Source organism: Dicentrarchus labrax, unplaced genomic scaffold (assembly GCF_905237075.1).
Source record: "Dicentrarchus labrax unplaced genomic scaffold, dlabrax2021, whole genome shotgun sequence".
In the NCBI taxonomy this organism is placed as follows: Eukaryota; Metazoa; Chordata; class Actinopteri; family Moronidae; genus Dicentrarchus; species Dicentrarchus labrax.
The window spans coordinates 16,662,135-16,677,681 of record NW_026136711.1 but is presented as its reverse complement, the minus strand read 5'-3'; the positions used below and the strand labels follow the sequence as shown (position 1 = coordinate 16,677,681).

Genomic DNA, 15,547 nt, shown 5'->3' with positions numbered 1-15,547 from the left:
TTCATCACTTGGGTAAAGCTGCATGCTGAGGGAAAGACTCACTCAGATTGTGGTTGTCTTTCTTCTGTCTCTCCTTGGCCAGCGCACGGGCTTCTGCATCTTTCCAATAACAAAAAGTGATTAACTAATGGCTGAGACTGTGTCATGTATCAGAGACAGACAGGACAGTGTAAGACAGCTAATGTTTTACATTCACTCAATGACAAACAGTCTTTTATATAACTTAGTAACAGCTTAATAGTTTGACTGAGTTTAGATAATTTGTTTCCTGGCAATCAAAATGTTACTACAAAGTGTAGAACTTTGACTTTCGCACCTGACAGTTCTCGTTTGATGGTCAGGTTGGCAGGACAGGAGTTACTGGTCATTGCTATGGCCGGCCCCTTCATTCCAGGACCTGTGTACACATCCAGGTGACTGCTAGAAAGGGGGAGCTGGGGAGGACACACACAGCCACACATACACACAACAAACATACACATTTAGAAAACCAACAATCTACAAATGAAATTTGCTAAAAAATTACTTCATTATGTCATATATAGACGACTGCAGTTCATAGATCTCTGTGACACAAATGAACAAGCAAGAAGTTAAGAAGCATTTTCGAATGCCTCCATGCAACGACATCTTAGACCACATTAGAGAATGAAGAAATCAGTTGGTTGTGAATGAAATTTTTCAAAAGCACTTAGATGTTCAAGAGTGATGCTCTAGTTATAACAAAGTGAAAACCCTAAAAACATCATGCAGAGAATATAATGAACACAGTGGCTAGTTTCACTGGTGTTAAATCTAAATTATTTCAATGTTTCCTACTCATTTACAGATCCTTACACCTTTATAAGTACCTCATGTTAAGTGTGCTGTAAAGAACAGATAGCAGGAGATAATGCAACAATATCACACCTAAGGACAGCATGCCAAACACACAGCAATGATTGACTCTCATCCTATCTATCTTATCTCTGTTTATGGCTTGATCCTCTCCTCAGCCTTCTCCTGCACCTAAACTCACAGTAGTAGACAGGTCTTCTACCTCTTGCACTTTAGACGTTGCACAACAGCTGTGATATAGTTTTGTATGGACTCCTAAAAAGACATGATTTCCTTTTAATTGTATTGCATAGTTTGAGTGTGATGGACTTTTTATGCCTCGTTACAAATCGCGTCGTACTCCCTGAGGCGAGGGCAAATGTGACGCTGCTAATGAGGCCTGAGAGATAAAGAACTTACAGGAAGAGATAACCTTATCTGCTGGCTACTGTGTGAGCTGTGAGATCAACCGCATTCACACGCATAAATACACACAGACCTCCAAAGGCTCACTTCTGTATGTAAATGATACGACATCTCAGAAAACATCTAAACAATTCAGAGCTGAAGTATAAATCTTATCTAGTGAGGAGGAAATTATATTGTTGTGGTTCACAGCTGTGCCACTAGTTGATTCACATTCACATTCATAGACATAATATTTAATATTAATTGTGATTTTCAGTTGACATTCTACTACTACTAATACTTCAAACATCATTTGGAGAAAAAAAATCTGACATATGTAATGCTATCTACTGTAAGCCCTGTTATCACTGTTTTCTGCTGCTCAATCAAAAACAGTTTAAAATAAACTCCAATTCCCAGCCTCCACCAAGATTCTGCACTGACCTCCCATGTCCTGGCCAGGCAGCCTACCTTCTCACCATGCCCCTATCCAATGAGAACACATCTAATTCAATTGAACGAGCAAGCGTGACCGGGATTCAGTATTTCTCAGTGTAGCCATCCACACACACACACACACACACACACACACACACACACACACACACACACACACACACACACACACACACACACACACACACACACACACACACTTAAGAGACGAACTGTTCGCTTGTGCCTGGTATTCAGTGGCGCTTTTACTAAACTTTGAGATTCCAAGAATTCCATGGAGTTTGCCGCTTTAATCCCCATCAGGATTAGCAGGTGAGTTTTACTCACTAGTCTGCCAGTTGGGAATGAGGCTGAGTTCTCTTTCCAGTGTATTCTAACACAAAACACTTGTATGTTCTGAAAATGCAGCATTATTAATATATTGATCTGTGCTTTAAGCTTCTCTCACTTCTGGGTTTACACACACTGATCACCCTCAGGGTTGATCAGTCACTTAGATCTAATCAATCAGTGTGATGTTGTAAGTACACACACACACACACACACACACACACACACAAATACATGCATGCAGACACACTCACACTGATTAGATCAACCACAGCGGACATACTATGAGATAAACCTACTGGCCTTCCCTTTTTCTCTCTCTCTCTCTTTGATGTTGAGCCCCAACTTGACGCTCAACATCAACTCAAACAAGAATGCAAGAATTCTGATTTCAGTTCTGCAGAACAACCCATCACATGCACAAAAAAGGTTCTAAAAATGAAAACCTTTCCCACCCCAACCCCCTCTGCTGTAGCTCATTTTATAATCAGGGACCTGTGGCTGGGAGTTAAGAGCCGTCACTGCATCCGTTAAAACTGTGGTTCACTCAGAGCGAAAAGCTAAACTCCTATAAGACTAACCAAAGTCATATTGAACAAACTTCAGTGTCTTACCAGCTGAATCTGATCTCCTTCAATAACTTCCACAATGGCATACGTCTTACTCATCTCCTTCATCCTCTACTCCTTCCCTCACAAGGCTGGTGTTCTTTCTTCTTCTCTCCCAGGCACCAGCAGCACATCTAGCTCTCTCTCTGGCACTGCCACCCCTCTCCTGTGAGACTGACCTCAGCAGCACCTATCCCGTCTTTCTTCTACTTCAACCAAACAAGAGTGAACTTTCCCCTAACTGGACTTTCAGCCTGTTTTCCCCTTGCACAAATTGCCCTCATCCCCCCTTTTCCCTCCTCCCTTCTTTTCCTCCCCCTCTCCTTCTCTCTCTCTCTCTCTCTCTCTCTCTCTGAATGTCTTGTAAACAAGTTGAACTCTAACTGCTGGCAGTTTAATTGTTAATTTTCTGAGTTTGTTCCCTCAAACACAAAGCACGGTACAGTCTTCGTCTGGCATGTCTTCCCTTCAGTTTCTAACTACATCCAGCATGATTTAGGGATGGAATGTTTAGTGTTTAAGTCAATTATACACTTTTACATGTGTGTATGTGAGTTTGTGCATGTGTTTGTGTATATGGGTGCATCAACACAGTGCCTAGACTAGTGCCTCCTATGAGGACATACAAGAACTAGACTGACAACCAAGAAAGCAGCTAAATTACTACTACTCATTGTGGTTTAACTGGACTAACAACTACACAAACACTGTCACCATCCCTAATAACAGCACCACAAACTAGCATTAACAATAAGTGAGAGGGTGTCACAGACAGAGAAATATCAAATAGATGCAGGAACAGTGATTACAGGAACTACTGAAAAGCCAATGTCTGAGTACTGATGACTCTGCAAATCCAACACAATGACTCATTTAGGGCAGACTGGGCCCAAAATATAACCTGAAGTGGATTATGGTTTCAGACAACTACATTTTCAGTGGATTCAACGTTAGATAATTCTAGAGTGGTATTTTCAAGGTGTATAAAACATGTGAACCAACACAGAACATGTATGTAGTATGTACCTAATGTATTCCTTATAAAATATATTACCATACAAACAGTGCAAAACAATGAGTAAATTAGTCATTCTGTCTACTAAAAAATATATAAAACTATTATTTTCCTTAAAACAATTATTAGTTGTTAACTGGTCGGTTTATTAGACTAAATAAGATCAATAGCTGAATTGCACCAGATACTAAAATCATCTCATACTACTGGAACAATACTTTACTTATAAAAGAGTATTGCATGTTGCTGTTGTTCTAAGGATGGATAAGTTACCACAAAATAATAGGTCAAGTAAAGCCAATTTGCCTTTACAATTGCTACAGCATATGATGGATGACCCAACGTCCTTTAGACCTTCAGTTCAAATAGGAAATAAATCCCCCCCAAAAAATATTTAACTTGAAATATGCAGGACATTTGTGGTAATTTAACCTAAAATACAAGTACAAAGTACATTAGTCGTATAAAAGACAAAATCACACCTTGTGGGTGGGTTGGCTCCACTTACTGTGTTTGGCATCTGGACAGGGTCAATGTATCCCTGAATGTCATCGTAATTGGACTGCATGCTGATGATGTCATCAATTACCTCATCCATCTGAAAAAAAAAAAAAAAAAAAGGGGAAGAGTGTTAGTTGTGATTATGACATTCAAACAACTATTATGTTTAACTTTAAGACAAAAAATGCACCTAAACTACATTTCCATGTTCAGCAAACACCACACAGAGACAAATGTCACTACTCGTAGCACCTGAAACGTGATGGCATGTAGGCCACCAGGTGAACTCGCCTGCAGGTGCATGTCTCACTCAAGAGTTGACTTCTATGTCATGGAGGCTAACTCGAAAGACAGACAGACTTAAAGAAGAGAGTTAGAGACTTGAAGGAGGAGGGGGAGGAGAGTTGGTCAAAGTCTGCATGGTTCAAAGGGCCTTAAATTCTGCTGTCACTTGTTAAGCTGTAATTACTCCTGCAAGACCATAATGGAGCATTTAAATTCCAATGATAGCCACTCTCAGTTATTGCAAGTTAGTCAACACATTCATCCATTCACCTACTCTATGCACGACACATTAACACCACTGCGTTTACATATGCTGCTCCAGCCTACCAAGGACCAATTAAATCATTATGAGGCTTTCATAAAATGTGGAGATAATGTCACTTTGGGGATAATATTCAATCCCCATAATTTTATATAGGAGTGTAATTAAGTCATATTTTATGGTTATTTGTTCAATCTGGTTCTTTTTAAAATGTACTTTATAACATGACCAGGAATGAATGTTTATGGGTTTATGTTCATGCCACTATCTGCCCCCGCTTGCAAGGCGTCTACCTCCTTCTCGTGGCTGGAGCCAATGTTGAGCATGGCCATGGGGCTGTTGGGGGCGCTGTTTCCAGACATAAGCTGCTCGGTGCGCATGTGTGGGGAGTGGAGGGGTGGGGGGGCAGACGCTGAACCTCCTGTAGGTCCCATGTTTGTGGGAGGAGAGGGCGGCACCAGCCCTGCTACTGCATGGACCGTCTGCAGACAGAGAAAGAGGGTGATGGTGGTGTTAATGACATAGATAAATGTACTACAGTACTATTTGAACAGTAAAGAAACAGAAAAACAGGCCATATATACATAGGGTATATCTAATGTGAGACAGACTGACATAAATATATACAGAACAAAAAGGTCTCCAGAAAAGTACCTGTTTGGTGGCATAGGTGGTGGACAGGTATTCTTTCACCTGTTGCTTCAGAGACTGACGGATGTGGTAGTCTGTAGGATTCTCAAGGTGGGTCTGTACCTGTTTTAGAGATGGACGGTGAAAGGATGTTTCATTTTTCTTATTCCATTATCAATTTTGCACATTCATCCAATTCTTTGTGGAATGTTTGGTGGAAACACATTATATCAGCATTTATAGTGGCAATTTATTTTAAATGCACAACCTGTGATCCAAATGTAAACAAAAGGACTGAAACCTGATGCTACTCCAAAACTGACATGCATGTTAATACATAAATAAATTACAGAATTGTAAAAACACAGATACATACATAACATCTTAAACTGGAAGTTAAAAAAATATCTGAGCAAAAAATAAACAAACAAATAATGACCATAACTGATTTGTTTTGTAAGTCAGATTATTATATACAACAATTTTGGATAAATCAAGATTTTCCTCGTTATCAAGGGGGAAAGCTGCCATGTTCTGTGCTAGATGCTATATTTTGCTAGATTTTACCTCAAGTAAAAGATGCACTTGCATAAGCTTAAAGGGAGGCAGCTTTAAGTGTAAGCCAGCAAAGACAGCACAGTTTTACAACAATAGAATCAACTTTATTGTCACGTATACAGTCATACAATACAACTTATAATGAAATTTGGCTGTAGATACAGGCAGAAGAACACCCCATTATCTCTATCCCATAAACACAGTAGAGAGCAGGCCTGCTCCCCATTACTCCAGAAAAAGACCCCTCAAAAACTCATCAGCACTCCAACCACCCTCTGTTTTTTAACCAACAGCAGGATTATATCAACTCAACCAGAAACTTTTCAATGAATATGTTTTTACACCTTCATGCTACTTTGTGTACACATGTGTTTTTTATAGCAAATCTTCGGATAAATACACATATTTGGCTGTCAGCTTTAAATGTGTTCGGGTCTCATGAGTCAGAGGAACAACTATTCAGTCATAACTATTCAACCTATTTTCCCCAGCTCTGTCAGTACAGATGAAGTCTAAAGATATATAGTGAAGGAGGTATGACTGATGGACAGACAGCCTACCTTATCTCCAAAATGAAAGGAAAGACACTGACAACTCTAAACACCCACACACACGCATGCACACAGAGTAAACTATTGATACAGCAAATTGCCTCACGCAGTTACCAGTTCATACAAACTGTACAGTTTTACAGTTCGAAAATACCATAAAACAAAGCAAACACATACATAATGGAGTATTGCACAAACCCATACACACCATCAAAGATAAGGATGCACACAAGCATCTTAGGAATCGGGCAAAATGTCACTTCAGCATTATCTGTCCCTTTCTGACTCAGACTATCTACATCGCTCCTGTCTGTCCTATCACACAACATGTCAAACCTCTCTTATCTGCCCGCCTCCCTCCCCCACTTCTGTCTCCCTACCTGCTTGCTGCTCCGCATTTTTCTCTCTCTCTCTTTCTCACTCATTCTCAGCCACATGTGAGTGGAATAATGGAAGTGCCACAGCCCCCTGTCCTTTTGAAACCCACCTTAACCAAAATCTTTTCTCTCTTCTGCCAAACCCCTCAATGAGATCTGTTTAGTGCTTTGTCTTTGTGGTGTGTTTTCATTTTGACCAGAAGTGAGTCACTGAGATTTTATTACACTCATTATTTTATTCCCACAGAATGCACGATACCTACGCTGATGTGTCAAATTGCAGTTTACATCCATGTCTGTCCAGACACATATAATATGCGTAGCTAAGACGTGAAGGAATTTAATAAAAGGGTGTTTTTTGGGGGCGAAATAGAAGTTATGACTATATTGACATGTATGATTCCAGTAAATTATTTTCAGTGAGAAACATGCTGTCTTGACTTAGGGACTATTTGTGCAAAGTAGTACAGAGGGCTTTGTCACATGGTGCAACAACAGTCACTCAATATCAGCCAAACTAATGAGCTTGTGGTGGACTACCAGAGGAACAGGAGGCTGTCCTGGTTGTCATCCAGGAAGAGGAAGTGAAGAGGGTGGAATCATCAAAAAACAAAACAAACAAAAAAAACGAACTGTCAGCCCTTTGGCTCAGCCAGCAAAACTGTTTAACGACGAAATGATCAATATGTTAGCTTACCTGTTGACTATACGGTACAACTGAGACAAACAGCGGCTGCTGGGCTCAGACTGAGGCTGCTGTTCGGTTGAGCTGGTCACGTCAGATCTTGATAACTCTATCAAAGCTTTTTTCTCATTATAACAACTTTTTTGTATTATTATTACATTATTCTCGTATTATTACGACTTTATCATCGTAACATTACGACTTTTTTCTCATTATATTACGACTTTATTCTCGTAGACCTGATATTACGACTTTATTCTAGTAATATTATGTCTTCATTATCGTAATTTCCCCCAAAAAAGAAAATTTTCTCTTCGTCTGGCCCTAATACTGAGTCGTACTGAAGCCCTCTTCAAGAAGGGAGAGAAAAGACAGTTCCTGAGGAGACTCAGATCCTTTAGTGTGAGCAACAGGCTCTTGCAGATCTTCTATCAGTGTGTAGTAGCCAGTGCTCTGTTCTTCACAGCGGTGTGCTGGTGTGGAACCACCAGGTAATCCAGTTAGATACATTTATCAAAAATTAACATTCGCAGGGTCCAGCTTCTCAAAAGGATTTCCTGCTTTTCCGTTTTTGTATCACTGTAAATTCATTATCTTTGACTTTTTGACAAACACAAAGTCATCACCCTGGGTTTAGTGAAATTGGCATTTTCACCATTTCCTGAAACTGTATTGTCTAACTGAGCAACTGATTTCATAAGATAAAATAAAGACATTAATTAACAATGAAAATTATCATTTGTTGCAGCCCTACTGACCTTAAGAACCTCAACAGGGACCTGCATGCTTTGGTAATGTTGTGGGGTGCTAATGGCTGGGGTGGGTGCAGGTGGCCCAGCCATGCGATGCTGCATGTATTGCAGGGCTGCATTATGCTGCTGCTGCTGTTGCTGTAGCTGCTGCTGCCTCTCACGCTGCTCCTCTTGCTGCAGCTGGTCTCGCATCAGCTGGGGACACACACAAACATCACAGGAATGTTCATTAAAGCATTCTGACCTATAAACAGACTTTGATGGGTGTTTTTTTTGCTTTTGCTTTTTCAAGAGTGGACACAAAAAGCTGTCAGCTTGTTAGCAGAGCACAACTGGTGACTCACACATCTATTAAAATCACCCTGTAAGAAAAGTATGTACAGTAAATATATTCAAATATGCCAGAGGCCAAATAGCATGGCCAAATTTATCAGTGGAAAAAATGGTTGCCATTGCTGACATTGACCAGTGTACCTTCCTTTGGAGTAGCCACTGAATTAAACACTACAAACAGACTGTGATATGTTGTACCTGCATCCGCAGGCCGATGCGTGAGGCCATTGCTGGGGGGCGAGGGGGCAGGGGAGGGCGAGCCGACGTCAATGCACCGCAGTCCAGCCCGAGAGGTAGAGGAAGCTGTGGATGAGAGAGGGGAAAAAGTGAGATTTGGGCCAGAGGAAGGAAAGGGAGAAAAAAAAACAAGGTGAAAAAGAGGATGGATGGAGGAACAGAATTGCAGGTAAAGTTTGATGCAAAATGTAATCCTCTCTAGCAGAGGACTGAAGGGATTCCTAAACAAGAAGAGTGGCTATCAAGAGTGCATGCAGTGTAAATACTTCTCTACCTCAACTGACATACTCTCTTGGTAGAGTGTCAATGTGTAATTGTTAATAGGTACATTAGTGATAGGAAGAGAGATGTGAGAGGAGAAGGGGAAGTGTGCAATGTTTTGATGCACTTTTTTTAATATGTTAACTGAGCTGTGTCTTTGTGGTTAGGTGCTCTTTGCCTTATGTGTCAGTTTTGTCTGTGTTTCTTAAACACACAACATCATAAACGATAACCTTAGTTAATGCTAATTATGACACTACCATGTCAATTCAAGCTAAGCTAAATACGTCTTGGACCTATCACTGTCTGCACAGAGACAAAACAGATTATCATCTTACTTTGGGTAAAACAACAAACAAGCATTTTCATCATTAACAACCAGCAACTGTCAGCTCTGGGGCCATGGACTTTTCCACTTGTGCCACTCCACTTACAGGTATGCCTGAAACCTTTATCTTAATGCACCACTGGGCAAGCTGCATATTCCACTCACATGAACTGTGTCCCCACTGAATCAAACACACCCAATCAACTGTTTACAAGCAGTCTAAAAACAGGTTGACAGTTTTTACACGTTATAGTCTGTGTTAAATTCCTTATTTTTATTTATTTTACTTTTTTATATTTTTTATTATTATATATGTATGTGTTTGTCTGTTGCTTCAATTGTTAAGAAAATTGACAATAAAAATATTTTTGAGAATAAAAAAAAATAAAACAGGTTGACAGACTATTTACCACATCTATATGCCTTAGAGCACTCACTGCTACAATGTCTCTTTCTGTATGTATGAGGCCTCAAATGACTGACACTAGAATAATAATAGACTGTTTAAAGGACATGTAGTGAAACCCATGTGATGCCTGTCTGTACACAAATTTCTGAAAAACAGGCCATAAGGCTTTTCATCTTTTCAACACTTTGTCTGTGGCAGATTTTTTGCTTCTCAAATATCTTTACATATATCTTTACAGACAATTAAGATCATTGCCTATATTAAATACAGTAGGAATTGTTTTACAGGTTCAGTCTGTAACATTCAGGAGGATCTATTGGCGGAAATTGAATATAATACTCATTACTATGTTTTAATTACTGTATGATCACTTATTACAGTAATAGTTATGTATTGATACCTTAGAATGAGCCTTTTATAATTACAGACACTGCAGTCACCTTCCATGTAGTCCGCCATGTTGAAGATTGATTTATACTGAGCATGCTTTTTATGTCTGTGCTTCTACTTTTCCTGTTTTAGTATGTAGTATAAGGGTGTCCAGAATGATGATTAACTTTGTTTTCCTTTTCTTTTTATTACTGTTCTGTATGCTTATAAATTATCTTATTAACTTTGTAATTTCAATTTTATATTCTGTTTTTAGGGTGACTTTGCAATATTGGTCCAGGGACTACAGATGAAAATAACCTCTTGGCTAACTCATTTACAGCACTGTGCCTGCTAAATAAAACATCAAACAAATAAACAAATAAATAAAATACATGTATATATTGAACCATCCATAATTTGTCAATTTGCATTGGATTTAAGATCCATCCAAGAAATTACAAATCACATAACTCTGTAAATCCACCTTTGCTTTACAAACTATAATAGAAGTAATTCCCACACGTGTAGGAACATGATTTCCCTTTTTTAAATCAAGTAAGAAGAAGACAAAAAGGAAATAATAATCAAGTGGTCATGAATAAATTACAGCAATAGACATACAGGACGTAATTTAGTTCTAAATGAGCCCACTGCTTACTACGATTGACTGTGTAGTATTGCACTGAGCCCGGTTGTGCAAGTAGAGCAAACCAAAGCAAAACAAACCACATCTCCAGGCTAATATTTATACACTCTCTGTATATGACTTCACCTATAAGTTGTGTCATATTTATTCTCATGGTTGAATGAAGTTAGTAACACTCTCTGGCCCCCAACTCTGTCCTTCCAAAAAAATTTGGTGAAATGCAAAGTACTTCCTCGTTAATGTTCGAGTGGTCATGTGGGACTCATGTGGTCTTGTTGTTCTTGGGGGATCATGTGAGCAGAATGACGATGGGGAACACCCATAAACCCTTAATACCTCCTCCTCTTTTCTCTCACGCATACACACTCACAAACATTCATACATGCACACACACAGTGGGGAGTCCCAAGACTGATAGTTCCCCTTCTGCAATGACTTGTGTTCATCCCCTGAATGACTAAGCTCGTCTAGACCCACAAAGGTGCCATGATACCTATCAAAGGTTTCTTCTCTATTCACATTGTCTCTGTCGATGGTAATGTGCTGTGAGACAACTAGACACAGAGAGGCAGTGACAGGGACATTAGTGTCTCAACAACCAATCAGAATCCAATTCCTCCAGTCTCTCATCAGAAACACTGTCTGTATATGGTCATAAAGAGAGAAAGAGACAGAGAGAAAGACAGAGAGACAGAGAAAAGCTCATTGTGTGTGAGGTACAATAAGAAAGGCAGCTCCTATTGAGGACTGAAGCCGCCTGTTGTCCGAAGTGTACATTTCAGCACCCGAGGAGGCACACACTGCCCGCTTTGTGCCCATTGGATGGCCCACATGAAAAATACACACCCATGCAGAGAAACACATTGAAACACACACATTCCAACACAAACATGTACCAGAACTTGGACTGCACCCAGCAGCCTCACACCACCAAAACAGACTAAAATATTGTCATATCCATAAACAATAAGCACTAATCACATCAACGACTTTCCAATAACACTCACAACAACTGATGCTGTTGGAACAACTTTGCTCCTACTGCTAACATCTGGAGCTTTAGAGTCAGGCCTTGTTATAGTTGTCTTTCAAGGTGCTCACTTACACTGACAAACAAACAAGTGCACAAACCTAGTGGTGGAATGCTGCACAGTGTATTTATAGAGTCTGACAAATGGGGTGATTACATCTCCAAACTTAATCGGCAAGGTAGGAATGCCAGCCAGAGGAGGACGTGTGCTCTGTGCTTCGAGGGTCTAAGTATAGACAATTGATCACACTGTAAAGCCCTTTGAGGCACATTTGTGATATTAATAAAAAACACAAATTGTATTTTTTGAAATTAAATAAAAATTAATTTGAGCTTTGCCAACCATATGATGTTCCACTATAGCTTTACATGCTAAACCCAAAACCATAAAGTATATTCTGTGCATACCAATTTAACTGTCCTTCTCCAACTTCACCATAGCTGCTACTCCATAACATAACATCAGCACTGAGACAGGAGTGCTGCAAGGCAACAGTGTTATTTCAAGTAAAGTAATGCAAGAAAACATTACAGGCAATTTATTGGCCAATATTCATTTGAACTGTAATTTGAATCCCACAGCTCTGCAAAATGAAACTGCTTATGACACCAGCTGTAGCGGCTACAATGTTTACATAACACTACCTAACTTTCCAACACGTGAAGTATGTATCATATAGCCTCCAACAGTGACTAAGCCATGATACAACACATGCACAGGCACACTGATAGGATATCACTTCCTGATATCATATGGTGACACACTGCTACCAGGCAGCATGATCTCCCACATGGGCCTTCCCATTGCCTGGCATCCACTGGGGTGAGCAGGCATCTGTGACGCAGTACAAGGACACAGCTGCCATTGTGTGTCCAACGCTGTGATGTCACGTCCCCTTCACTTCAAACACTGACAGCCAGTGGGAGGATGTAGAGCGGAGGAAGCTGATGTCAGAGGTCAACTCTGGATTGTGCCACAGATTAGTCACAAATATACATGCCAACTATAAGCACACAATACACAGAATACATATAACATGCTGTGCACTGTGATGACAGCTTTAGATACATGTGCAAAGTATAACACATGCACATTTACACACACAGGCACACACACACACACACACACACACACACACACACACACTTGGGGACAGTGTGGGGCCATGGCACCTGTGCTCAGAGACATGGTGTTAATTTGTGGAGTGTGTATATTTAGAAGTGACTGTGCAATGCCAAGAAAGTATGCATTACACACATACACTCAGGTGCTCTCTCTCTCTCACAACAAAGCATGTGTGCATCCACACATATACAGCCACAGCTGCTAAACAGAATTCAAACACAATTTACAGATGCACTGAAAAAAGTGCTGTGGGACAAGTGTAGGAACAAAAATACATTTTATTTAGGATCACATGAGTTCTGCACAGCAAGTAAAAGTAGAAAGAGATCTTTCAAGGTCACACAAATTTGTGTACATGTTTGACCAAAACAGCTTAAGTTTAACCTGGACAGGCCCTGCTCTGAGACAATACCACACTAGAAATACTGTTCAAGAACTGTTTAATCTCAATCATGACAGGGTAAAGTTTTGCAAGTTTAACTCATTCTTCTTTTGTATAGTCAATGATGATTATTTTTTACACATTGATATTTTATTTCAGGTTATTACATACTTTGTCCAGCTTCCCCTTAATATCATGAAGGATCCAAATGTGACACTGCACTGTGCACTTCACCAGCCTTTCCATCGCTGCACAAACACATGCGCACTCACACAAACACACGCCCTTTCCGCATTAAGCTATCTGTCTGCCTGCTCTAATGACTAAAATAACCCCCCTTGCTCTCTGTTCTCCTTTTCAGGAACACCCTGTTCCCCTGAGCTACGGTGTATTTTTTTTCTTTTTGTTTTATGTACGTGCATGTGTGTATCTGCATGCATTTGTGCATGTATGTTTGCAGGTAGGTGGGGGTGAGAGGTGGACATGCACATAAATGGTGCACATAAAGTGCGCATGTGTACATTACAGCGTATTACAGCGTCTGTCGCTTTTAAGTAGACTCTTTCGAAACATGTAAACAGACCTAGAGTATCAATATTCCTAAAGCACTGCCACCACACACTCAACGAGCAAGGTTGGTAGGATTATGTGACAGTGCCGGCATGGCAAGAATGGGGTCCTTACCCCTTCCTCTTTGGTCTCACACACACAAACAGCTGCATCCCTTGGCAACAGAATACACCAAACTATTCTGCATCGACATGCAGACAGACAGACTGGCAGACAGAAGGACGGACAGTCATATTATTTTCAAACACTCAGGACTGGTATTCTGTTGGGTCAATTGCTGCTTTAGATATAAAAACCTTCTCGTTACCACCTCACACCTGTACTAAACACAACAGATACTATGGAGGATTTAGTTACAGCATACAGGGGTTGTGTATGCATACCAGAGTGGATGAGGTCTCATTTCTATTAAAGTCATTTAATTCAGCATTGCCTGCTGTGTTAAAGCAGGGTAGCTCCACATTCACTGAATGGGTGGATTTCTACAGTATAATATTCATAGAAGCACATTACTGCAGAGACAGACATATATAGACACATGTTCAATTACCTGTTTGAGAGGAAAAATAGTTCACAAGGAGGAATAAGCTCTGCTTATGCTGCTGACTACATGTCAGGATGCTGGACAAAGCGGATGGCAATCTGCAGGGAGGAGGTCAAGGGGCAGAGAGAGAGAGAGATGAAGAAAGGTGGTGGAGGTGTGAAAGGGAAAGGGAAACAAACAAAGACGGACAGACAAAAACAAATGAAGAACAAAAGATGATTGGTTATAAAATGGAAAACTGCAAAAATGGACAGATGGAATGAATAACTGCAACATAAAATATGTGACTGTGACTGATGTGTGAAGAGGCAACAGAGGAGGCAGTGAAGTGTTCAAGAGGGGGAAGCAGCAGGTGTGCAACACACACTGAAGAACTTAGAAAAGAGAATTTCCACGGCGGAAGCAAGGGAAGCAACAGACCATGGCTAGACCTCAGCAAAAACACATAGTGAATTGTGACAATATTATAATATACTATAATTGTTTTAAGGCTTAATTCTGTAAGTTTGTTGCTGGAGAAACCTTTGATTCAGTTGTTTAGTTTTTGTTTTTTTGCATTGCAGCGCTTTTGCAGCTGTTTAGACACATTTTTCAAATGAGTAGAGGTTAACTGCTATGACGACCCGATTTCCCTTCTGGGATTAATAAAGTCTATCTATCGATCGATCTATCGATCTATCTATCTATCTATCTATCTATGTAACGCTCAAATAAAATATTCAGAACACCGGCCCCTTTTCCTTTTGCTATATATTTTAGCATGACTGGGGTTAAGGGTTGGACTGCCACAAAATGATCAGTGCCCTTAAATCGTTAGTAAACTTAAGGTGAATAGAAACTGTGTAATTTACAGGCATAGATTACAAGAATACTGTGTCTCTAAAAATGAACATCAACAAGCATAACGTTTCTGCTCACTAACCAACTTTCTGAAGGTCATCTGAATGAATCACCACAACTCTTCAACACTGTGTGTGAATCACAATGCCTGTCACCTTCTAAACACAGTCTATATATAGCTGACCAAGAGAGACCCTTGTCCAGATTCAATCTGTCAACTCAGTGCTGTTTTCCT

The 15,547-nt window shown here is 40.1% G+C and overlaps 1 protein-coding gene and 1 long non-coding RNA gene across 8 annotated transcripts in view; both read right to left on the bottom strand.

The window, feature by feature from the left end:
- The window catches only part of LOC127371211 (uncharacterized), a 97,032-nt gene that overhangs the window by 50,766 nt on the left and 30,719 nt on the right, over window positions 1–15,547 (bottom strand). The window lies entirely within an intron of this gene.
- The window catches only part of tfeb (transcription factor EB), a 31,535-nt gene that overhangs the window by 4,496 nt on the left and 11,492 nt on the right, over window positions 1–15,547 (bottom strand). For 3 of the 7 annotated variants that reach the window (XM_051413877.1, XM_051413882.1, XM_051413879.1), the window contains exons 2-8: window positions 8,766–8,870; window positions 8,241–8,429; window positions 5,336–5,434; window positions 4,975–5,163; window positions 4,142–4,231; window positions 317–434; window positions 43–99 (exon numbers count right to left, since the gene is read on the bottom strand). In XM_051413877.1, coding sequence (XP_051269837.1) covers window positions 43–99; window positions 317–434; window positions 4,142–4,231; window positions 4,975–5,163; window positions 5,336–5,434; window positions 8,241–8,429; window positions 8,766–8,795 — 772 coding nt within the window. In that variant the 5' untranslated portion in view covers window positions 8,796–8,870. Of the gene's footprint in view, window positions 1–42; window positions 100–316; window positions 435–4,141; window positions 4,232–4,974; window positions 5,164–5,335; window positions 5,435–8,240; window positions 8,430–8,765; window positions 8,871–14,478; window positions 14,571–15,547 lie in introns of all 7 variants that reach the window. The other 4 variants (XM_051413878.1, XM_051413880.1, XM_051413881.1 and 1 more) reach the window with 2 other exon arrangements.